At 39.1% G+C, this 26,688-nt stretch overlaps 1 protein-coding gene across 1 annotated transcript in view; it reads left to right on the plus strand.

The window, feature by feature from the left end:
• Positions 1–26,688, plus strand: part of LOC134586252 (dynein axonemal heavy chain 5-like) — a 260,789-nt gene that overhangs the window by 123,722 nt on the left and 110,379 nt on the right. Inside the window, exons 39-51 of the mRNA XM_063441744.1 lie at positions 932–1,142; positions 1,626–1,739; positions 2,359–2,493; positions 3,247–3,471; positions 4,987–5,095; positions 6,085–6,212; positions 8,116–8,184; positions 12,010–12,108; positions 17,790–17,927; positions 19,253–19,473; positions 19,828–20,009; positions 24,506–24,654; positions 26,401–26,593. Coding sequence (XP_063297814.1) covers positions 932–1,142; positions 1,626–1,739; positions 2,359–2,493; positions 3,247–3,471; positions 4,987–5,095; positions 6,085–6,212; positions 8,116–8,184; positions 12,010–12,108; positions 17,790–17,927; positions 19,253–19,473; positions 19,828–20,009; positions 24,506–24,654; positions 26,401–26,593 — 1,973 coding nt within the window. The remainder of the gene's footprint in view (positions 1–931; positions 1,143–1,625; positions 1,740–2,358; positions 2,494–3,246; positions 3,472–4,986; positions 5,096–6,084; positions 6,213–8,115; positions 8,185–12,009; positions 12,109–17,789; positions 17,928–19,252; positions 19,474–19,827; positions 20,010–24,505; positions 24,655–26,400; positions 26,594–26,688) is intronic.

Raw genomic sequence — 26,688 nt, forward strand, 5'->3', positions numbered from 1 at the left:
CACTGACAGACCCGAGACTGAAACGCTTTGGGAGAGGACTCTGATTACTGACCTTAGACGGAAGGGTTACACCTGCTTTCTACCGACAGGCCAGGGGTAATGGCATTCACTGCTCCCCCGTGGGGTGGTCTTGTTGAGATCAGCGAGACCTAGGATAAGGCCAATTACACAAACCCAATTGCTATAGCTCGGTCTAGTGGGTAATGGCGGGTAAAATGACATGGATACCTGATCTATCCTAATTGTTAAATATAGAACACCAAGTGGATCCTCCTATGCTATGTCCTACACTTGAACGATGGAATTATTCTTAACTGCACTTGCAGGTATAAACAGACTGCGATTTAATGCTGACCATGTGCCATACCCTTACCTTTAAACTTCCGATTTTACTATTCATTGTGATATAATTACCTACAAATTTTTCTTACATGTATGAAGATAAACAATGACGAGAACACAAAAAAAAAAAAAGAGGCAAAGACCAATCACACATGTGGATTGTTAAGTTGTAATAGTGGTATTAGCAAACTCATTGTTCAGATGCACCGTTGATTTGTTCATGTTAAATTTAAACATATTGATATTGTCGGTACAACATAAGTCATGTTACACTGATGTCTTTTCCTCAATAAAGATTTACAAAAAAAAAAAAAGAAATTTGGAAGTGATGGCTAAATAAGGAAAAAGAGAGTTGCAGCTATTGGTAGAATATAGAGGGAATACCAGAAACCATATTGAAGAGTGATCTTTTGCTTATGGAGACACAGATGTGCCAATGACCACCACCCTGATCTTATTATTTTAGTTTCTGTTTCACTTCAGATGTAAAGTCTACAAAATGTATTGTGTGTACTTATATTACCTGCATGTGGGGAAAAAGGTCAGGTACGAGTCATACAAATAATATTTTTTTTCTTTTTTACTGCAGGTCACTTTTTGGTGGTGTTTTATCTATTGATGTTGAGGTTCTAGAAGAAGACCAAAGCGCAAGCACTGAAGATGAATTTGTTGAATTGTCTCTTCCAAACCTTGATTTCCTAAGCGTTAGATCTGGTAATGAAGGCTGGCTTTCTGTTGGACAGAGAAGCACAACATACGGCACTGACACAGAAAGCTTATTCCAAAGATCTCTGAAATCTGTAAGTAACATTTTTTTTCTAGAGTTTTTAAGAAGCAACCTACAGCCACATTTTGCTTAGTCTTGTGTTTCTCTTTGCAATACATTGTAAATAAATGAAAGAAAATAGTGAAACATTTTTACACAGACAGACATACACACAACAAAATTTTACCATGAATAATCATAAGACCATTCTAAGGTTAAAAAAATATATATTTAATTGAACTTTTGTATGTTACTTAATACTCTTAGTCCCAGGTGTTTCTGGAAGTTAGCCATGGATGTAAATCAAGGTGTTCCTGCCAAGCTTTTTTCTTCTTTTTCATTTTCATTTTCTTCTTCTTTTTCATTAAAGCAAGAGTTTAAAAATATAAATGCAACTATAAAGTCCACTGAACATAATCACAATGTGCTTTATATTCAATATACATCCACATAATGTGATTGGAACATGGCATGTAATATAATTTAAAATCACAATGCTGTTGATGTTTTTTTTCAGGCAGGTGTATCACATGAAAGGAAGCATTCTATTACATACAGAGAGCCAGTAAAGAGGATGAATGCTGTAGCGGTCAGAGCCCATGCAAGTGAAATGTTACAATTAGAAGAACAGGTAAGTTCTATTGTCATGCATACAGTGGATGGAGTAAGACATTGGAAAAGGTGATGATTTCTAGGATCAAGGGATGATATATTATTCATATGTTTCAAGACTACACCTGGATACTTTCAGGGGTATTTACCTGCAAGCACATATTACATTCTTGCTATTCAAATCTTTAGTTTCTATTCAAATCTATACTCAGGGCTAACCAACAGGACATACTTTCATAACAGACCTGCTTTAACATTAGTCAGTGTATCTAACACCTATGCATTGTTCAAATAACAAAACTATCACTCTCAGACACCGTCTTCTGGCAGGGAACTATGCTTGACAATAAGCTTCATCAAAGGAACACTATAGTGTTCAGAATACAAACATGTATACTGGATGCTATTGTGTACTACAACGTATTTAGATATCTGCCTTCCTGACATTTTTCTTTCTTGCTACGTATACTTGGATGATGGTTAAATGACCAAATATTGTATTTTGCACATTATACAATTGTTTCTCAATACTACAGGCATGTATACAGGGTGTTGTCAGTATTACCAGCCAATGGTACAGTAATATTGTGATTACTATTTTTTAATGGTTAAAACAAACTGTCCTTTATGTACCCTAGGTTGCCATTGCTTCTGGTCTAGGAGTTTGGCTCAGCCAGCTTCAGGAAACTATATGTAGATCATTAAACACAAAAATCTATCAACTTATTGAAGACATTATTCATGGAATGGCTATGGATGAATGGATACAGAAGGTACCCAAAATAAATAATGAATGCTTTTCTGGCACTGTTTAACCTGTTAACGCTGGTAGGGTGTGCTATGCCACCCTGTAGAAGGATGGCTTTAAAAACTTTGATCATGTGACTTTCCAAAACACCATAAAACCTGTACATAGAGGGCACTGTTGTACTAATAGGAAATCACAGCATACAAATATGTGGGAGGGGGGAGAGAGGTTGCAGTAAAAGCTGACAGTATTATGACATTCACATTTAAAATGCCATGCAGAAGTAGTAGTAGTAGTAGTAGCAGTAGTACGTGTGCTTCCATTTTTCTGCATTACAAGGATTTTCTGTATCACATTTTGCTGATGGAGTATATGCAATTCCCTAATTTAAATTTACATGATTAGTAGGATTATTTAATGGACATGAAAGATCGGCATCAAATTCCAATCTTATGCCATATCATCCACTTCTTTAATGTAATCTTATGGCTTGGGCATCCATACAAATTCTCCTTATTCTTCAATTATATTTTATAATTTTAACTATATGTAATATTTACTCTAAATTTCTAGATTGAAAAAAATGACTTTCTCAAATTTATATAAAACTATAGAATTTTTGATGGAGTACAATTAAAATAATAACTAAACTATTAATTGTTTTCAGTTACATAGAGATCTTTTACACCAGTTTAACCCTATGGTATTTGAAGAGATACATATGCGTTGTTTATGCCCTTATAATTCATTTTTTAATTCCTTCATAACTGTTTTCCAGAACCCATCTCAGGTGGTGATGCTTGGTTTATATTACCTGTGGACAAAAGACTGTGAAAGTTGTATTGCTGAGATGAAACAGGATCGCAAGGCTCAGTCCCGTGTTCTCAAAAAATATTCGGGACTAATAAGCAAATTGTCCTCAGTCATTTCCAAGGGATACTGGAAAAACACAGAAGAGCCCATCCCACAATGCCAGAAAATAAAGCTGGAAAATCTGATAATGGTATAAATGTTATAAAAAGTTACTTTATCACCACTTATAGCAATTAACTGTGCTACTCCTTCTAATGCCTTTTTATATGACGAATCAGCTCTTGTCACTTCTACTATGCCCAATTCTTGCTTGCCACTCTGCACATACTTCCTCATGTATTCTGGTGCGGTCAAAATGACGATGAACAAATACTTTTTCCACCTCATACTCTGTCCAACTCACACCCACCTCAGCCCCCGTGCCTCCCCGCGCCCACCTCAGTCCCCGTGCCTCCCTGCGCCCACCTCAGTTCCCGTGCCTCCCAGCACCCACCTCAGTCCCCATGCCTCCCAGCACCCACCTCCATCCCCGTGCCTCCCAGCACCCACCACAGTCCCCATGCATTATTGTTGCTCTCAGAGATGAACCCATTCAAATCATTCCATGAAACTCTACTGTACTTACCTGCCCTGGCTTAGTTATCCTTTTTGTTTTACAGTACATTAAGTGAGGTATATAGTCGGCTTAGGACAAAATGTCTGGTAACAACACTACCATCTGTAATAGAGACTGTTAAATCTTATCCTTATGAAAACACCCACTTTAAATCTTGATTTGATCCTTAGGTTTTATTCTAACAAGTATACAATTTAAACAGAATATATTTATATAAAGCTGGGTGGGCTGTTTTTAGCTTTTTACAAATTTTTATGTTTAAACTGACACCTTAATAGAGTGGTTCTAGGTGATTGATTATGTATTTCCTATCTCAATGCACAATTCTGTGCCATTTAGGAGTTAAATGCAGCCCTAATCATACCTCACCTGGCTGAGGCGTACACATCCTCTCTACATTCTTCATGAAAAATCATTTTTATTTATTTATTTTGTCAATCTATTGTTTTTTGTTTTTTTTTTAATATAATTGCTTTATTAATTTCTCCTGTCTGTTAATTGGGTGTGATAAAAGATGATTTAACCCCTTAAGGACACATGACATGTGTGACATGTCATGATTCCCTTTTATTCCAGAAGTTTGGTCCTAAAGGGGTTAAGGAGCAGATCCTATGTTCTAAAGTAAACACATAGTGCTGTGAGATCTAATTGAAAATGACATTTATTTTTCATGTAGGCCATGTCAGTCACAGACAGGGGAAATATCACTGGGGGTGCATACACGGAAACAAATGTGATTTAACTCCAAAATGGCAGAGAATTGAGCAGTGAGACTAGTAGACAGCCACTAGAGGTGGAGTTAACCCTGCAATGTAATTATTGCAGTTTATGAAAAACTGCAATAATTACACTTGCAGGATTAAGGGTAGTGGGAGTTGGCACCCAGACCATTCCAATGAGCAGAAGTGGTCTGGGTGCCTACAGTGTCCCTTTAATAACCGTGTAAAAAGCTTCAGCAATCAACTGTAAAATGTTGACCATTGGTGGCCATTTTACTTCAAAGTTTTAAGACCGTAAACCACTATACAATGGTGAAGCCGTCTCTGTGGGCCTTAATCTAACTGTTTATTTGTCATTCTCTTATACTAGCAATCCCTTCATCTACGTGATGTCATGGAGACCTTATTATCACAAAAAAACATTGATACATCTGATTTCGATTGGCAAAAACTCACACGATTTTATCTGAAGGAATATGGTGAGTAATATACTATGTGTCTAAACTTATTTTCAGAAATATATTTTTAAATTAGTGAATTTTAAAGCTTCAGTATGAAGACATTAGAAGACATTTATAGATTTAGCTCTGTGGTATGCAGGAAAATACATTTTGATGAAATAATGAGGACCTTAATTATTTGATAGAACGCATCAGCACCTTACCACTGATTAAAAAGGAGACTGAGTTAAAAAAAAAAAAAATCCAGTTCCCTTGTTCATTCTAACTTGCCCCTCACATCTTGATACATGTAAAGAGAATTATAAGCCCTAACCTCTCATTTAGTAAGCTCAGATAGCACTACAGAAACTTACCCAGAAAAGCATAATATTCCACAAAAATATAATGAATATATAATATAAAACCCCAGAACTCATGTTATTAGTGAAGGAGACCCACAATAAGTCACCTCTTAAAAAAAATAAAAGACAATAGACAAATAGGTGGGGTCCTGTTAGTAGATAAAAAAAAGAAAAAAATAAACTCATACTTGGCCTTCCCATACATTGTGTACAGCATGAAAGATTAATAACTGTACAAGAGCCTTACAATATTCCTGACTATTCTACCTATTTAATTATAACCAAGGAATTTGGAGGGTCATATATAACAATTAAAAAGTGGCTTGCTTATATTTTTCAAACTCATCTTTTTTTAAAGGATCTGAATATAGTTCAAGAAAAAGACTAACAATTTAAGCACCATAACCACTACAGCACTCTGGTGGAGTTGAAAAACTCTGGCAGAGTTGAATAAGCAAAGAATGTCTAGTAAAGAATTTATTTTGTGAAAAGTTGGGTAACGAAGCAGGAACTGGCTAAACTTTTCTTTTCTTTTATAGCAAAGCAAATTAAATTTGAAAAAAATACAGCATAAGCATTAGGCCAACATCAAATGTATTGAAGTTATAGTGGTGCCTGGATTGTGCTTTGAGTGACCCTTTAAACTATATGTATATGTTTTTACAGATGGTATACAGAAACATGAGATAAATATCCTTGATGCCCGGTATACCTATGGTTGTGAGTTCTATGGAGCACAGATCCCTATTATCATGAATCCTGTAACTGAAAAATGTTTCCTTAAAATATCACAGGTAACTATCGATGTTGTGTTCATAAAAACACCATTTTTCTTTTTTTACATATAACGAGACACATTTTAATAAGTATTAGATGTGTTGAACAAAATGATAATTTTATATTGTATGTAATATAAGATCTTATTATTTAAAGTTGTAATTTAAAAAAAAATACATTTAAAAAAAACTAACGTGATTGTGTTTTCATAAATAGATTTTATTTTATTTGTTATAAACAAATCAATAATTGATAAAAAATGGTTATCATTAAAGGTACTTCTAAAAACTAAGAATCATTCTAGGAGAGAAGGATTACCGTATATACTCGAGTATAAGCCGAGTTTTTCAGCCCATTTTTTGGGCTGAAAAACCCCAACTCGGCTTATACTCGAGTCAAGGTCTGTATTATGGCAATTTGCATTGCCATAATACAGACTGGGGGGAGAGGGGGGCTGGCAGAGCTGTAACTTACCTGTTCTGCAGCTCCTGTCAGCTCTCTCCTCCTCTGCGCCGTCCGGTCAGCACCTCGGTCAGCTCCCAGTGTAAATCTCGCGAGAGCCGCGGCTCTCGCGAGACTTACAGTGTAAGCTGACAGAAGAGCAGAACGGACGGCGCAGAGGAGGAGAGAGCTGACAGGAGCTGCAGGACAGGTAAGTTACAGCTCTGCCAGCCCCCCTCTCCCCCCCACTGAACTGCCACTGGACCACCAGGGAAGGAGAGCCCCCCTCCCTGCCATATATCAAGCAGGGAGGGGGGACGAAAAAAAATATATAAATAAAATAAGAAATAATAATATAAAAATAATAAGAATAAAAAAAGGGGTATAAGGACCACTATGGGAGGGGGGGAGGTTTAAGGACCACTATGGGAGGGTGGGGGTGGGTTAAGGACCACTATGGGAGGGAGGGGGGTATAAGGACCGCTATGGGAGGGAGGGGGGGTATAAGGACCACTATGGGAGGGAGGGGGGGGGGATAAGGACCACTATGGGAGGGAGGGGGGGGGTTAAGGACCACTATGGGAGGGAGGGGGGGATAAGGACCACTATTGGAGGGAGGGGGGTATAAGGACCACTATGGGAGGGAGGGGGGGTATAAGGACCACTATGGGAGGGAGGGGGTGGGATAAGGACCACTATGGGAGGGAGGGGGGGTATAAGGACCACTATGGGAGGGAGGGGGGGGTATATGGACCACTATGGGAGGGATGGGGGGGATAAGGAACACTATGGGAGGGAGAAGGGGGATAAGGACCACTATGAGAGGGAGGGGAGGGGGAAGTAAGGACCACTAGGGGAGGGGAGGGTAAGGACCACTAGGGGAGGGGTGAGTCAGGACCACTGGGGGGGGGGGTGAAGGAACACGGGGGTGGGGAGGTAAGGACCACTGAGGGAGGAGGAGGGGAAGTCAGGACATATGGGGGGGGGAGGGGGCGGCAAATTTTTTTTTGCCTACGGCGGCAAATATCCTTGCACCGGCCCTGCACACACTGCATTCATACACACACACGCTGCACTCATACACACACGCTGCACTCATACACACACACATACGCACACACTGCATTCATTATACACACACTGTAAATAAATATTCAATTAATATATATTTTTTAGGATCTAATTTTATTTAGAAATTTACCAGTAGCTGCTGCATTTCCCACCCTAGTCTTATACTCGAGTCAATAAGTTTTCCCAGTTTTTTGGGATAAAATTAGGGGCCTCGGCTTATATTCGGGTCGGCTTATACTCGAGTATATACGGTAATTTAAGACAAACAGGACCCATTTTTGGTAAAAACAATTAATTTGACGAGTATTTATTTTTGAGTTGCTCAACACTCCTCTAAGTAATACAGTGATTTGAAAATGTTTGTGTCATCCTGTGCACGAGTGTCTAATGGGTTATTTTGTCTTTAAGATGCTTCAGCAAGTAAGTGGCGTGGTCTTAGAAGGAGAACATGGAGTTGGCAAATCAGAGACAATAAAGGTACTCACAGCAAGTCTTTTTTTTGTCTTAAATTAAATTATATATTATATTTAATTCCTTACCCTGCATTAAACTCTAGTGCTAGTAATTAATCATTATTAATGTTATTAATTCATTAAATTAAGAAATCATTCCTTAATAACCTCTGATGTTAAAGATCAAGGAATCCCATAATACTGTAACACGACTCCATGGTAGGCTCAATTGTCTCTAAATCAATATTCTTTGTTATCACAGACTGATCTGTGTCCCGAGATGACTTTTCTACCCTCATGATCATTACATGATGCCGTTATCCTTGTCACTACATTTTTGTAATTTTGTTTTAAAAGGTTACTCCAAACACCATGAACACCTTATTGATTTGAAGTGGCATGGTGTCTAGATACTGTATGTGCAGTATGTTGCTTTGAAATGCTGCACACATAGAAATTAATCCCTTACTAGCCAAAGGTATAACCCCACCTGTGACAGCATCATTAACAATCCCAGAACAAAGTTCCAAGCTGGCGAATGTATATTCTGTTCAAAACTGGCATCTGGTGCATGATGGCCCCAGACAACCAATGGCAGCACCGGCCCACCTCTGTACCGCTCCTGTCCTCCCCCCAGTGCAGGCTCCCGGCCATCTCTCCCCTCACTGGTGCGAGGGTGTGTAATCAGGCAAGGAGTAGCTGGCAACAGGGAGAACTTGGACTCTGTACTGGATCAAGATCAGTTTCAGTTTTTTTGTTTTAATTTGGGGGTCGGAAAGACCATCTCAGAAATAGTTACTCTAACCAAAACCAGTGGTTTATTAAAATATTGTTTTTTTGGCTGGAGTAACCCTTGACAACAAGTATCTCTGAACAGCATCAACATTATAGACCAGAGGTTCCAACAAAAAATTATGTTTAATGATAATTAATACAGAAAGAAAATTCTGTGATCAGAGGGGAGAGATTCTGGTTAGAACTCTGCAGTAGGCAGTCTTCTGAAAATATTTACACAGCAAAAACCACAAGCATTGCCCATGAAAACCAATTACCGTATATACTCGAGTATAAGCCGAGTTTTTCAGCACATTTTTTGTGCTGAAAAACCCCAACTCGGCTTATACTCGAGTCAGAGTCTGTATTATGGCAATTTGCATTGCCATAATACAGACTGGGGGAGAGGGGTGCTGGCAGAGCTGTAACTTACCTTTCCTGCAGCTCCTGTCAGCTCTCTCCTACTCCGCGCCGTCCGTTCAGCACCTCGGTCAGCTCCCAGTGTAAGTCTCGCGAGAGCCGCGGCTCTCGCGAGATTTACACTGTGAGCTGACAGAAGAGTTGAACGGACGGCGCGGAGTAGGAGAGAGCTGACAGGAGCTGCAGGAAAGGTAAGTTACAGCTCTGCCAGCACCCCTCTCCCCCCCACTGAACTACCAATGACACTGGACCACAAGGGAAGGAGCCCCCCTCCCTGGCCAGCTAGCAAGCAGGGAGGGGGGACGAAAAAAAAAAAGATAATTTAAAAAAAAAAATAATAATAATAATTAAATAATAAATAATAATAAAAAAAAATAATAATATAAAAAAAATTAAAAAAAATAATAATATATCAAATGCCCACCCCCACCAACACATACACAAACACACACTGCATCACACACTCACACTTCATTCATATACACACACTGCACTCACACACACACTGCACTCATACACACACACACTGCACTCACGCACTGCACTCATACACACTGCACTCATACGCGCACTGCACTCATACACGCACTACACTCATACACGCACTACACTCATACACACTGCACTCATACACACACACTGCATTCATTATATACACACACTGAAAATAAATATTCAATTAATATATACGCACACACACTGCACTCATACACACACACACTGCACTCATACACACACACTGCACTCATACACACGCACTGCACTCACACACTGCATTCATACACGCACTGCACTCATACACGCACTGCACACACACACTGCACTCATACACACACACACTGCACTCACGCACTGCACTCATACACGCACTGCACTCATACACGCACTGCACTCATATGCACACTGCACTCATACGCACACTGCACTCATACGCACACACTGCATTCATTATATACACACACTGTAAATAAATATTCAATTAATATAATTTTTTTAGGATCTAATTTTATTTAGAAATTTACCAGTAGCTGCTGCATTTCCCACCCTAGTCTTATATTCGAGTCAATAAGTTTTCCCAGTTTTTTGGGGTAAAATTAGGGGCCTCGGCTTATATTCGGGTCGGCTTATACTCGAGTATATACGGTATGTCATATCTCATGATTCGTAGATCAGCATTAATTAAAATAAGTTTTAGCACAGCATAACAACTTGAGGACTAAAACTAATGCTTCCCTAAAAGTATCTAAGCATCAGCTGCTATTTCCACCCTTAATATTGCAGACATCAGCAATATAAAATGTATTTTTGGACATGTTAAATTGTATTGGTTGGCATCCTTTGAAGTGTATCTTGTGCACTCTTTCCTTCATCATTGATTTAATCCCTGTCTCCCTTGCCAGTAACTGTCCTTGGGTAAGACACCAACGATATGGATCTGCCTACCTCAAATCCCCATAGAGTGCACACTTTAAGAGCAGGGCCTTTAACCCCTTAAAGGGATACTCCAGGCACCCAGACCACTTCTGCCCATTGGAGTGGTCTGGGTGCCAATTCCCACTACTCTTAACCCTGCAAGTGTAATTATTGCAGTTTTTTATAAACTGCAATAGTTACCTTGCAGGGTTAACTCCACCTCTAGTGGCTAGACAGCCACTAGAGGGAACTTCCTGCTCTATAGCACAGAATATCTGTGCTAGAGCGTCGCTGGACGTCCTCACGCTGTGTGAGGACCTCCAGCATCGCTCAAATCCCCATAGGAAAGCATTGAAATTCATTTTCAATGCTTTCCTATGGGGAGACCTAATGCGCGCACATGCGCATAGGTCTCCTCGGCCGGTGGGCGGGATCAGTCTCGCCAACCGGCCAACGGAGTAAGAAGGAGGAGCGGCGCGGAGGAGGAGACAGCGACGAGGGACATTGTCGCTGCCTCAGGTAAGTGACTGAAGGGGTTTTCACCCCTTCAGTAACTGGGGATTGGGGGGTGGGAGGGAGAGGGAACCTCCAGTGCCAGGAAAACGGATTGTTTTCCTGGCACTGGAGATTCCCTTTAAGGACCAATTTCTGGAATAAAAGGGAATCATGACATGTCACACATGTCATGTGTCCTTAAGGGGTTAAATATCCCCTTTCTATAATTATACAGCACTGCGGAATATGTTGGCTCTATGTACATAGTAATAATAATAATAAAAGGAAAAAAAACAAGACAGACATACATATATTCTGCATCTAGTCTAACGATATGCTCTGCAGCTACCCCCTACCCCCCCCCCCCAACACACACACACACACACACCAACAGCCTGATAGTTCCCCTTTTTGCATAGACACAAGTTGCCACAGTCATGAAAAGCATCTTAGAGTTCTATATAACTTCAGTCAGCATAAAAAGAGGTTAAAGTGTAAGTTCTGAGTTCAGTGTCAAAATGGAAGCACAAAGGCTTCTGTTAAGATACAGAAGAAACAATAAGTGATAGGCATTACATATTTAAAATTATTATATCTCAAAATACTCTAGACTTGATTACCTTTTTCATTCAACCCCATGTAATAGTTAACATTTTTATATAATATTTTATATTTTAAGGATGGACAAGGGAATCTGTGTTTAAGTCAATGAAACAAACTAATCCAATTTTGTTGTGATTTACCCCAGGGCCTCGCCTATTTATTGGGAAAGTTCCTCTTCTTCTTCACATGCTCAGCAACAACGGAGGCATCTGCTATTAGAAGAGTGCTAACTGGAACTGCTGCTGTGAGTATCTAAAAGTTATTTAATGGTTGCAAGGAAACCCCCCATAAAATGGAATGAATGAACTACAACAGCTGACATGGTACAGAATGGGACTGACCATTTACATAATGCTTTTAGCATCCATCATCTGATAATTAGTGATGTACCGAACGGTTCGCTGGCGAATAGTTCCTGGCGAACATAGCGTGTTCGCGTTCGCTGCGGCGGGCGAACACATGCACGGTTCGATCCGCCCCTATTCGTCATCATTGAGTAAACTTTGACCCTGTACCTCACAGTCAGCAGACACATTCCAGCCAATCAGCAGCACACCCTCCCTAGCAGACCCTCCCACCTCCTGGACAGCATCCATTTTAGATTCATTTGGAAGCTGCATACATTTTTTATTTTATTTTTATTTATTTTTATTTTTTTTATATTTATTTATTTATTATCATTTTTTTTTATTATTCTTTATTTTTGTAGTGCATGGAGGTATAACAAATGAGCATGTGGTACCCCAGGGCTCGAGTCCTGCAGGAACGCGTGGGGACGGCGTTCCTGCACTTTTTTCACAGGAGGAACGCCGTTCCCCCTGCAGGCACTCAGGGGGCGGCAAAAAATGCCGCCCCCAAATGCCCTGTGTTCCCTCTGCTATGGCGGGCGTCTCTCTCTCCCTGTCACACGCGGCGAGGGAGCTGTGTCCTCTCTGCTCCCTCTCGCCGCGCGCCGTTTTCTGATGCAGGGAGCCGGAATATGACGTCATATTCCGGCTCCCTGCATCAGCAGACAACCCACGCGGCGAGAGGGAGCAGAGAGGACACAGCTCCCTCACCGCGTGTGACAGGGAGAGAGAGACGCCCGCCTCACTGCAGCCCCACTGGACCCCAGGGACCCATCCATGCCAGTTTTCATAAAAGGTAGAGAGGCTGGCTGGGTGGGCAATGTTTATTTTAATAATAATAATAATTTGTATATGTGTATGTCTGTAGTGTATGTGTTTATGTCTGCTAGTGTATGTGTGTATGTTTGTTAGTGTATGTATGTGTGTGTGTGTGTGTGTGTGTGTGTATGTCTGTTAGTCTATGTATGTGTATGTCTGTTAGTTTATGTCTGTTACTGTATGTGTGTATGTCTGTCAGTGTATGTGTATGTATGTGTGTGTGTGTATGTCTGTTAGTCTATGTATGTGTGTGTATGTCTGTTAGTATGTATGTGTGTGTGTGTATATGTCTGTTAGTCTATGTATGTGTATGTCTGTTAGTTTATGTCTGTTACTGTATGTGTGTGTGTGTGTGTGTGTGTATGTCTGTTAGTCTATGTATGTGTGTGTATGTCTGTTAGTCTATGTATGTGTGTGTATGTCTGTTAGTCTATGTATGTATTTGTGTGTAGGTCTGTTAGTCTATGTATGTGTATGTCTGTTAGTGTATGTGTGTGTATGTCTGTTAGTCTATGTGTGTGTATGTCTGTTAGTATGTGTGTGTGTGTGTGTGTGTATGTCTGTTAGTCTATGTATGTGTGTGTGTGTGTGTATGTCTGTTAGTCTATGTATGTGTGTGTATGTCTGTTAGTCTATGTGTGTGTGTATGTCTGTTAGTTTATGTCTGTTAGTGTATGTGTGTGTTTGTGTCAGTGTGTGTGTAGAAGTGTATGTGCTTCTGTTAGTGTATGCATGTGTATGTTTGCGTGTATGTGCTTCTGTTAGTGCATGCACGTGTGTGTGCGTATGAGTGTATGTGCTTCTGTTAGTGTATGCACGCAGCACGTGTGTGTGTGTATGTGCTTCTGTTAGTGCATGTTTGTGTGTATGTGCTTCTGTAAGTGTATGTTTGTAAGTGTCTGTCAAATCAGTGAGAGTCTGTTTGTCATTTAGTGTGTGTGTGACTATTAGTGTGTGTCTGTCAGTGTGTTTGTGTGTTTCTCTCTGTCAATGAAAGAGTGTTTGTCAGTGAATGTGTGTGTGTAAAACCAGTGACGTCTGTGTGTTTGTCACTGAGTGTGTGTGTTACTGTCAGTGTGTATCTGCCACTGTAGGTGTCTGTCAGAGAGTGTGCTTAAAGGGACACTATAGGCACCCAGACAACTTCAGCTCATTGAAGTAGTCTGGGTGCAGTGTCCCAGTCCCCTTAAACCTGCAAGTGTAATTATTGCTGTTTCTCAGAAACTGCAATAATTACCTTGAGAGGTAACTCCACCTCTAGTGGCTGTCTACCAGACAGCCACTAGAGGGACTTTCGGGTGGTTAGGTGACCAAAAGTCGCCTAACTGATGCTGGACGTCCTCACCCTGTGCATGAGGACATCCAGCATCTGCTAAATACCCATAGGATTTTAACCCCCATCAGTGTCGAGTGGGGGAGGGGAGGACATGAGGGAGGGGGTCACTATAGGGAATTATAGTGCCAGGAAAACAGCTTTGTTTTCCTGGCACTATAGTATTTCTTTAAAAGGAGCAGGAAAAGGTGGAGTCTAAAGAGGATGGGGTGGGTTCTTAATCAGGAAGGGGTGGTAAATTTAGATTAGGGGGTGCTCAGGTATAGTCACGGGCAGCTCAAAATTAAAATACACCACTGTGTGAGTGTCTGAGTATGTGTGTGTGCGTCTGTGAGTGTCTGAGTGCATGTGTGTGCACGCGTTTATATATGCATACGAGTGGGGTCTTTTTTTTTGGGGGGGGGAGTTCCCACACTTTTTTCCCCAGGACTTGACCCCTGTGGTACCCCAACCGCATTCCTCATGCTTTTCAAGTAACAATTGTAACAATAGGGTATATGTTAATACCCTAGTCTGCACGGAGCCCTCCATGGGTGAAGATGGATTAATTTTTTTTTGCGCTCGGGTTATAGAGGGGAGCCATGTTACTCTGTATATAGAGGGAGCCATGTTATTCTGTATATTGAGGGAGCCATGTTTACACGGTATATAGAGGGAAGCCCTGTTACTCTGTATATAGAGGGAGCCATGTTACTCTGTATATAGAGGGGAGCCATGTTGTTCTGTATATAGAGGGGAGCCATGTTATTCTGTATATAGAGAGGAGCCATGTTTACACTGTATATAGAGGGAGCCATGTTACTCTGTATATAGAGAGGAGCCATGTTTACACTATATATAGAGGGGAGCCATGTTACTCTGTATATAGAGGGAGCCATGTTATTCTGTATAAGAGGGAGCCATGTTTACACGGTATATAGAGGGAAGCCATGTTACTCTGTATATAGAGAGGAGCCATGTTTACACTGTATATAGAGGGAGCCATGTTTACACGGTATATAGAGGGAGCCATGTTACTCTGTATATAGAGGGAGCCATGTTACTCTGTATATAGAGGGAGCCATGTTATTCTGTATATAGAGGGAGCCATGTTTACACGGTATATAGAGGGAAGCCATGTTACTCTGTATATAGAGAGGAGCCATGTTTACACTGTATATAGAGGGAGCCATGTTTACACGGTATATAGAGGGAGCCATGTTACTCTGTATATAGAGGGAGCCATGTTACTCTGTATATAGAGGGAGCCATGTTACTCTGTATATAGAGGGAGCCATGTTACTCTGTATATAGAGGGAGCCATGTTACTCTGTATATAGAGGGAGCCATGTTATTCTGTATATAGAGGGAGCCATGTTTACACGGTATATAGAGGGAAGCCATGTTACTCTGTATATAGAGAGGAGCCATGTTTACACTGTATATAGAGGGAGCCATGTTACTCTGTATATAGAGAGGAGCCATGTTTACTCTGTATATAGAGGGGAGCCATGTTACTCTGTATATAGAGGGGAGCCATGTTACACTGTATATAGAGGGAGCCATGTTACTGTGTATATAGAGGGAGCCATGTTTACTCTGTATATAGAGGGAGCCATGTTACTATCTGAGGTGGTTAACTATGATTGGCCCTGGCATGTTTGTTAGTCTGGCCTGCATGGTTGTCTGGCATGAATAAAAGTAGCATGTTTAAACTATATTAGTAGTTAAACTAATTTGCACTAAAACATGTGCAAATGGGGAGTTTGCGGTTGTGCAAATGGACTGTTTGCAGTTGTTTGCGCTGCGTTAAACGGGGAGTTTGGTCTGTCACTGTGAAGCGGTGGTAACCCTTACACTACCTGATCGATGTTTTAAAGCACGTTATTCCAAACAATTTAGGAATGTTAGGTGATTTATGCCCTTTATGGATTAAAACCAGACTCTGCATCAACTATGTAATTTTCCATGGGAGTTTTGCCATGGATCCCCCTCCGGCATGCCACAGTCCAGGTGTTAGTCCCCTTGAAACAACTTTTCCATCACTATTGTGGCCAGAAAGAGTCCCTGTGGGTTTTAAAAATCGCCTGCCCATTGAAGTCTATGGCGGTTCGCCCGTTCGCGAACATTTGCGGAAGTTCGCGTTCGCTGTTCGCGAACCGAAAATGTTATGTTCGTGACATCACTACTGATAATCAGTTGTGCATTGCCGATTGATTGGCAATCTAATTTAATTGAAATACTCATTGAGGATCACTATAGGTGCTTATTAGAATTCATGTTAAATAGTTGCAGTGAGAATGTAAACATCGGGAGTGCATTTTGGGGAATAGTGGCTTCACCTTCATTTTGGAGTGCAAGGATGAGAGTATCTCTAGTGCATAGCACATGTTAGGAGGCAGAAAACATACCCATGTACCAGATACAAATCCAGAACAAATAAAGAGTGTCCAGCACTCATTTATATTGTGAACTGTTTTATGACCTGTAGTATGGTTTCTAATGCTTCAGTGTTAATTACAACGGCTCGTTTCATGCATTACTGTTATTGTAATTCATCTGGGACAAAATGGCGCAAACATATTATGCACTGAGGTTATTGCTTAAAGAAACAGTTATGAAAAACAATATGTTCCATTTCTAACACCATGTCAGTTTGCAATATCTATTAAAGATAAAGTACACAGTTTAAGAAATAAAAATTTCATTCTAAAACTTGTAATATTTGCATTTGCCCATAACAATATAGATTGGTCAAACATCTTTAAATACCAATTTCATGAATAAACATATACTTCGTTTACGAATCAGTTTCACCTTTATATATTATTAATGTAATGTTTGCTTTGTAATGTTAGTTTGCTTGTAAAATATTTCACAAGCTTAAGGAGGAAATAATGGATACAAGTACATATTGATTGCTTTCAGTGCTGACCCATGTAGAACCTCTAGTGGCCGTCTCAGTGACTATGCCTTTTCTGTTAATTGTAGTGTTTACATAAAAAATACTTTCGAAACACACTATATACACCAGAACAATTACAATAAGCTAGAGTTGTTCTGGTGGCTATAGTGTCCCTTTAACCACATGCAATATAAATCATGGGGCTGTTTTATGGTCCCTCATACTAAAACTTCAGATGGATACTAACGATAGACCATAACATGACTATCCAATGTGCAGTATACAGGGAAAAATAAATGTAATCTAGATTTTAAATAAATAAAATCAAATGAAGAAGCCGTGGCCTAACCTTTAATACCACTCTTGACACTAATAGGCTGTCAAGTATTGAACAGATGGCTTGAAACATTGTCTCGTTATATATATAGCTTTGTATGTCCTTTCATTTATTTCTGTATACATTACTAAATTTAATGAACAGATATATTGTCTTAAACGTACAGCGAATGAATTCTGCATGTCTCCCTGCATTTGATATATAGGACGGATGTTGGAGCTGCTTTGATGATTTTGATCTCCTGTCTAAGAATACTGTGTCTGTTTTCATGCACGGTGCCAGTGAACTCTACGACTCTTTGAAAGCTACGCTCAATAAGAATGGTTTACAAGATGAATATAAGGTTTGAATCACTTCATTGTATCTATATATGTGAACATATGTTTAAAATATTATTGCATGACCTACTTTAACGTTTGGTGCTTGTGAATTTATCATGGAAATGAGAGATTATTTGGGTCTAAAGTGGAAATATATGTAGAAATAATTGAGAGAGTGACTATAAAGTGGATTCGGTTATAAAATGAAAATAAAATAGCAACAAGGATCGAGAAGGCAGTTTTTATAAAAAAAAAATTGCTACAAATAAGCTTTATTTACTCTTGCTATAGAATAAAAAAATTAAGTAAATTATTTAAAAACCAAAAAGGATTGAGAAGGTAAGTAATCAATCTCATATCATTTTCAAATAAACCAGAAGTATCCACCCCCAGAATCACAACAATCAGTTGATTCTAGTTTGGCTGTTTTAGCCTATGATGTTTATTTGCAAGAAATATCTCTAACTTTGGCCTATCTGATTGAAAAATTTCAGTTTCTGCCTCTTTATCAGGCTAAACAGCCACAATATACATATTTTATTTTTTCATTTATTCTATTTTCCACTTGTTTATTGGAATTGTCTCTGTCTATGTATTCGCTTTGAGGTTATGTTCATAATAGGAAGACCAGAGATATGTAATATTTCAAGCACACATTAGGTAGAATTTAGATTCTAATTGAATTAGCATTAGGATTGCTATATGTCAAAATATAATCTTTAAGTTATTATATCATTTACAATTTAAAAATCTAAATTGTGTTCAACATATCTAGTGCTTATTAAAATGTGCCTGTGCATATGTAAGAAAACAAAGATGGTATTTTCGTGAACATAACATCACTAGTTTTATTTGGTCAGTGCAGTGGAAGTGACTCTAGTGGCTATGTAGTCACACTGCAATCTTTACATTGCAGAGTTAAATTCACCCCTATTGGCTGCAATGTAAAGATTACCTTTTCTAAAAAGAATGCAATGTTTTACATTATAGGGTTAAAATCACAGGACCCTTGCACCAAGACCTTTTCATTACGATGAAGGGTTTGGGTCATTTTTGTGGTCATTTCATCTAATTAATGTCTCTGACAATTAATATGTAAATTCACTTGTTTCATTAGCCCATAAACCGTTCTGCTCTTTGCCCATGAAGTTTTTTTAAATTCAGCACTGTATACGGTGTTATGAACATTGTTACAAAAGTAGCAGATATGGTGAGAAACCAAGTTAATTATGTAAATAATTGAGAACCAATATAATAACTCTGTAGTCAATGATGATGCATGTTACATTAAAAGAGATGTTATGGAAATTGTGAAATCTACTCATTTTATCTTTCTGTGTTTCCATAGATTGTGCCGAACCCAAACTGCAGCTTGTTTCTTACCGTATCAGGGAGCTCTGGGTGTCAGGATCTATCAAGTCACATGCAGGCTGTCTTCAGAGCAGTCTCACTGGTTGTGCCCAATCACACTGTCCTTTTAAAGGCCAGACTCACAAGCCTTGGCTTCAAGAACACCAAAGCCCTTGCCACTAGACTCCAACTCATTTCAGAACTGTTAAAGGAACAGCTGTTAGTATTTTGCATTCTATTATATTTGTTATCACTTTTTACATTGTACTTTTTGTTCAGACTTTTTACTTTGAATTAAGGCTATATATAACAATACTTCATGCAAATCAAAATAAGAATTTGAGAATATTTGAGTCTGGTAAAGGAGCTATGGAACATGTAAGATGTTTATATAAATACACACATTTTTCTTCTTCGTAATTACAACATTAGAATGCTTACAGCCATGTGCGTAAAAAAAGTTATGTTTATTTCCACTACAGTCAAAACAAACTGTGTTTAAATATTATATACTTTTAAACAGTTACCAGAGTGTTCATTTTTGTATTATTTATCATTGTTTTTCTCTTGAAGTCCTGAGGAATATCACCACCATTTTAGCTTCAAGTCTATGACTGAAGTTATATACAGAGCGTGCCAAAGGCGTGAGCTGGAGAAGATAACGAATGGCCAGTCCAGCCGTTGGGATTTTGAAGGAGGAAGGCTGTCTCGTTCTAGTAGTGTTGCATCTTACCAGCATTTCACAAATGTATCAAGTATGTGAAGTTCTCTTTCTAAATTAAAAGGAAACTACAAGCATCAAAACAACTTTGGCGTAATAAAGCATTTTTGGTGTATAGATCATGTCCCTGCAGTTTCCCAGCTAAATTATCTGCCATTTAGGAATTAAATCACTTTTGTAACTCCCCTAGCTATGACTGACACAGCCTGCATGAAAAATGGTTTCCCATTCAATCAGATGTTAACTTGCTTTAGAAGTGTCAGGATAGTCTAATACCCAACACACAGAACTTAAATAAACTAAATATATAAACCAGAAATGCTAAAATGTATAACCGGACCTTGACGTTAATAATAGAAAAGTACAGGACAAGCTGAGGTCATGGGAGTAGAAGGTATGTAAACATTAGACAAACCAAAGCTCAAGGGATATAGAAGTCAGAATAGTCAAAGTACAAGCCAAGGTCAAAATACACAAGAATTAATACAAATAGCATGCTCTCAGATAACCAAACAGGAAACCATGAGAGGGCACTGAGCATAATTCAAGATGAGTTTAAATGCCCTTGAGAAGGGTTCTGATTTGCCAATTGCGGTCACTTGACGTTGGAAGGTGCGTGCGCGACATCAATGTGATGATGCATGCATGTGAACGGAATTATGGGTAAGACCTATGGGGCCCGTGTAACTCTTACTTTCAGAATAACCTTCTCTTACTTGGAAGGAATAACAGAAGGGAGGCTACTCCAACCTCTCCTTCACCCCTCATGTCCAATTGATTGCCAAGTCCTGCGCTTCCATCTCAAAAACATTGCATGCATCCGACCCTATTTAACGCCTGATACGGCAAAGGTGCTTGTCCATGCTGCTGTCCTCTCTCGCCTTGACTACTGTAATCCACTTCCCAGTGGTCTTATGTGTTCCTAACTTGCCCCGTCACAGCCTATAATGAATGCGGAAGCGAGGCTCATCTTCCTGTCCGCCTGCACCTCCCATGCCTAATCCCTTTGTCTGTCCCACCATTGGCTTCCTGTAAAATATAGGGCTCAATTTAAGATAATGACACTTGCTTACAAATCTCTACACAATGCTGCTCCCACCCACTTATCCTTACTAATACACAAATATGTCCCATCTAGGCCCTACGCTCTGCCGGAGACCTAAATCTAACCTCTGTACGTACTCCTACCTCTGATGCTCACCTTAAAAACTTCTCTAGGGCTGCACCGTTCCTATGGAATGCCCTTCCCCTCTCTGTAAGACTCTCACCTAGTCTCCACTCCTTCAAAAAATCTTTGAAAATGTACTTCTTTAGGAAAGCGTATCAATTAAGGTCATTGAGCAGGGCCCTCCACCTCTCTGTTCCTGTACGTCCAATTGTCTGGTTAAATTTACATGTCTGTTAGTCCACCCAATGTACAGCGCTACGGAATGTAATGGCGCTATATAAATAATAAAAAAATGATAATAATAATGAAACTGTGAACAGCTTTCTCTCCCAGCACCCTGATTCCTCCCCTGAAACTGTCATCAAAACAAAACACTGAGCCCTCAGTGAATACTATCCTAGCAACCTACTTTTCTACCCTTACCTTTTGTGTCACTATACCCCACTTCCTCTAGCATGAAAGCTCATTGAGCAGGGTCAATCCCTCTCTTCCTGTGTGTCAAACTTGTCTTGTAACAAATACAAAATAATAAGCGATAAAAGCACTAAAAAACAGGCATTCAAAAGACAAAAAAATTGGTAAAAAGTCCTCTGAACAAGCAATCGTGATTAATGTGAATATTACTATATAGTGATAAGAAATGTAAATATGCTACTGCACACTTTAGTGTTTACACCCAAGGGAACAGACCCTTAACACACAGTAAGAATAATATTAAGTATAAAAAAGTGGAGTGCAAAAATCGAATACTTAGACTACTTTTGTGGTACCTCAGTTCCAGTTGTCATGTAAAACAAACAACAATAGCAAGATAGTGTAATATTGTATAGGAATAATGTGTATACACTATAAACAATTATATAATCCCAAAATGGAGGATTAATGAGCAAATCATTTATTAACACTTATTAAAAGCAATGTAGATTATTAAGAGATATTGCACATCAGAATAGGTATCTCTGCCTCTTACTGGAAATTGGTGGTGTGTATATTCTGTATCAATCCCCGCCACTCACAAGCGCATTGACCTTCACTATTTTGTGGCTTTCAATAGCTCCGCCCACCTTCTGGCATCACCACACACGTCTACGGGTTTCACCTATGGCTTCGTCAGGATATGAGTATAGTTCGCTCCATCTTTGTTGTGGATATTTATGGGCAAATTGATTTCATGTTGACTTTAACGTTGATTTTTTTTCTTTTTATATACCTTTTTAGCTATAAAAACAAGTTGAGATTTTGCTATAAAGGTTTTTATATAAATAAATATATGCTTTTTAGAATGTATTGTCGATATTTATTATAACTATGCAAGGTAGTATTATACTTAAAAGACTTCAAAACTGCTGTGGCACTTGATTGTCCACGGACTCATATAATTATGCAAATAAGGACATTGAGAACAATCACTGAGAGTGAAGTCAACCTTGAAGGAATTTGCCCATAAATATCCACAACAAAGATGGAGTGAACTATACTCACAGCCTGACGAAGCCGTAGGCAAAATGCGTAGATGTGCGTGGTGACGCCAGAAGGTGGGCGGATCTATTAAAAGCCACAAAATAGTGAATACGTTTCAAAGAAAGACACTGGGGATTAAGTCATTAAGAGATCCTGCCCGGATCCTGATCACCCGGAGTTATTGGTTACTTGGAGGGAGGAGATTGGATTATTATAGTGGACCGTCTGAAGGTCAATGCGCTTGTGAGTGGCGGGGATTGATACTGCATATACACACCACCAATTTCCAGTAAGAGGCAGAGATACCAATCCTTATGTGCAATATCTCTTAATAATCTATATTGTTTTTAAGAAGTATTAATAAATTGTTTACTCATTAATCTTCCATTTTGGGATTATATAATTGTTTATAGTGTATACACATTATTCCTATACAATATTACACTATCTTGCTTTTTTTGTTTGTTTTACATGACAACTGGAACTGAGGTACCACAAAAGTAGTCTAAGTATTCGATTTTTGCGCTCCACTTTTTTATACTTATTATTCTTGTTACAAATACGTGTCTGTTAGTCTACACATTGTGCAGCGCTACGGAACCTGTTGGCGCTATATAAATAATAATAATAATAATAATAATAATACCAGAGGCAATGTAGAAAGAACTGTTTCAGGAAGAGTTGTGTGTTGTGTTATTGCTGGAGAAATCTGCACAAGGGAAAAGGTCAGACCAATTGTCCTGATTATGAGATATAAAACATTGCAACAATGCTCCTAACGATTAGTTATCTCTTTCTGCTGCCCCATTTGTTTGAGGATGATGTGAGGATGAAATTCCTAGTTCAAAACAGAACTTTCTCTAGAATGGACATAAACTTTGTACCCCTATCAATCATAATTTCCTGAGGGAGTATATGTAGCCTGTATATTTATATTCATAACTATTTTGACTAGTTCTGCTGACATAGGTATTTTAGGAAGAGGAATCAAATGGACCATTTTAAAAAACGATCCACTACTGTTTGGATTGTAGTGTTCTCTTTTGATGGAGGTAAATCTCCAATGAAGTCGAAAGCCATGTGGGACCATGTCACTTTAGGAATAGGACGTTATTCTAAGAGACGACAAGGTAATTGACGTGAGGTTTTGGTCATGGCCCAAATAATACAAACCCTCACATATGCTAGAGCATCTGAACTCAAAGAAGGACACCATTATTGTTATTATTAAGATGTACAAGTCAAATTGAGGGATATGTTTTAAGGATTGTATAAAAAAAGTGACTCCTAAATGGCAGATAATTTAGCAGTGAGACTTAAAAATCCAGATATATACGCTAAAACTACTTTATTAAGCTAAAGTTGTTTAGGTGCCTATAATGACCCTTTAATGGCTAATAGTATTGTCTATGTTTTCTTTCAACATTCATTCCTTAAACCATACATGCATATGTCAAAGTATTTTTTCTGTGTGATGTAAGATCAGAGGAAAATCTTCCTGCTCCTAGCATAGTCAAGTTCTGTATCTTACCATCCACCATATGCACGTATTGTCATGTTCCGGCACTGGGAAGGCAACCAATATAGTTCACTTCCTATGCCACCAATACACTGCATTTTGGGGATCTTCCTGGATGTTGTATATATTGCTACAGTGGTGCAGCCCTGGTATCCTTGTTAATAAAATAGCATTGGCCTGGAACAAGCTCCCACCGCAGACAGTGGTGAGCTGTATTAAATCTTGCGTAATAAGTGCTGCCACATTGTGTCATTTTGCTGAACCGTAACTACTAATAGACAAAAGATAAATAGCAACTCTGTGTTCTATTTGCGTTTGGCAAGTTAGAATGAGTTCATTCACAGTGAAGCTGATAAATTGTATAACAATGTTTCCATTTTAGGCCCAGCACCCAGTTTAAAAACTGGTAACAGTACTGACAGAAACAGGAAGTCCAACTCTTCTAACCCAGCTCTAGTGGCTGCAAAGGAAAGCCATGCATTGATAGCTGATGCACTGCAAGATGTAATAGGACCTCGAATGGCTGACCATGTAAGATGAAGAGTCGCTAAAAGCAGAGATTGTTAATCATATTATTGCATTGATGATATTAGCTTTTTTACAGGGATCCACATTATTTACATGACATTACATGACCTATTCTTTAATCATAAAATAAACTCCGGCATCTTCAATTTTAATAATAATACTAAAATAAATTATGTACAACATCTCTTTGGGTTACTTTGACCCCCCCAACAAAGCCCTATAAGGCCATGCAGAAGGCCATGCTTCTGAAATTATTAAAACTTCTTAAATTGAGAATCTGCAAGAAATTTTTTTTTAGAGAAAAGGAGTCTATGTCTGCAATTTAAACAATTCATGGTAGCCACAAAATCCATTACATAAAAATAACCACTTATTCTAAATATTTTTACCATAAATACTCCTGTATTTTGATCTGCAAAATGTGTTTAGGAATTTATGTTACACTTTTGACTCTAATGAGAGTTCATCTCTCATGTTTTTTTGTTATGTAAGTATGTTGGCAATCTTTCTATGACTTAAAATTAAAAGTGAATTTTAATGTTTAAAGGACCACTATAGGCACCCAGACCACTTCAGCTTAATGAAGTGGTCTGGGTGCCAGGTCCATCTAGGTTTAACCCTGCCTGCTGTAAACATAGCAGTTTCAGAGAAACTGCTATGTTTACAAATGGGTTAATCCAGCGTCTAGTGGCTGTCTCATTGACAGCCGCTAGAGGCGCATCTGCGCTTCTCACTGTGATTTTCACAGTGAGAAGACGCCAGCGTCCATAGGAAAGCATTGAGAATGCTATCCTATTGACTGACTGAATACGTGCGCGGCTGGGAGCCCGGCGTTGGAGAAAGGTAAGCCTTTAACCCCTTCCTCCCCCTAGAGCCCGGCAGGTGGGGGGCCATGAGGGTGTGGGGGGCTATTAAAACTATAGTCCTGGCACTATAGTGGTCCTTTAAGGACAGAGTAGCCAAATGTAAAGATAACTAACTTCCATTTCAGCTATTTTTACCTTAAATTTGAAATTCTCTTTAAATTCTCACTTTTGTGAATAACCCTGTAAATGTCCAATTCTTTCAAATGATGGGATTTTATAAAGCAAGCTAGCAAGTTTGTCCTCAATCAAACCTATCTTAAACATTGTATGTGGTTCTAGGTTCATTGTCACTGTCCCCTTAGTCTCGCAGTCTTTCAGAGAAACTAAATGTTTGCATTGCAGGGTTAAGACTGCCTCTAGTGACTGTCTGCCAAACTGCAACTCTAGGTGCTTCCTGCTCTTTCAAAGAGTTTAACTCCGCTTTGCATGAGGACATCCAGCGTCATGAAATCCCCATAGAAAAGCACTGATTAAATGCTTTCCTACGGGGTAGGCCTAATGCACAGCATTGCCACACATGTGCAATAGGTCCCCCCTGGCTGACGTCGGATGAGGAGGCGGAGACGGAGTCAGCACTAAGGTCACTCGGTGCTGGAATCAGGCAAGTGTTTAAAGGGGTTTTTTTACCCTCTACCTGGTGGGTTAGAAAAGACCTTCAGGGCAGAGAGAAACTATAGTGTTGCTTTAAGGAAAACAGAAGCTATGTGAATCACTGATATTACACAGTGCAATTTACTGACAAAATGATGTAAGCATATTTCATCCTGGTTATAAACATTTGGCCATTTTCTTGCTACATGTTGTAGGGTGTACATTATTACATAAGGCAGAGCCAAATACTCACTAGCATACAGAGTAACATACATTTGAATTTCTTTTACAGAGTTCTTTGGTGTTCAAGCACATTATTGGAGATGTGTTTATGGGAATGCACGACACATCAGGAGTGCTACAAATATCACACAAGGAATTAGAAAGAGCCATTTTGTTGAAAGCAGAACAAAGCAAATTATTTCCTCACTCTCCATGGCTGAATAAAGTCAAACAACTTTTCAACCTATCACTAGTAAACACTGGTAAACAGATTTTACAATCAATATTTCATATACAAAGGAATCTGATTATTTGCTTACTATGTGTGGTCCAGAAGAAAAAATTCAATTTCATAATG

The sequence above is a fragment of the Pelobates fuscus genome, chromosome 2, assembly GCF_036172605.1.
Source record: "Pelobates fuscus isolate aPelFus1 chromosome 2, aPelFus1.pri, whole genome shotgun sequence".
Taxonomy (NCBI): domain Eukaryota; kingdom Metazoa; phylum Chordata; class Amphibia; order Anura; family Pelobatidae; genus Pelobates; species Pelobates fuscus.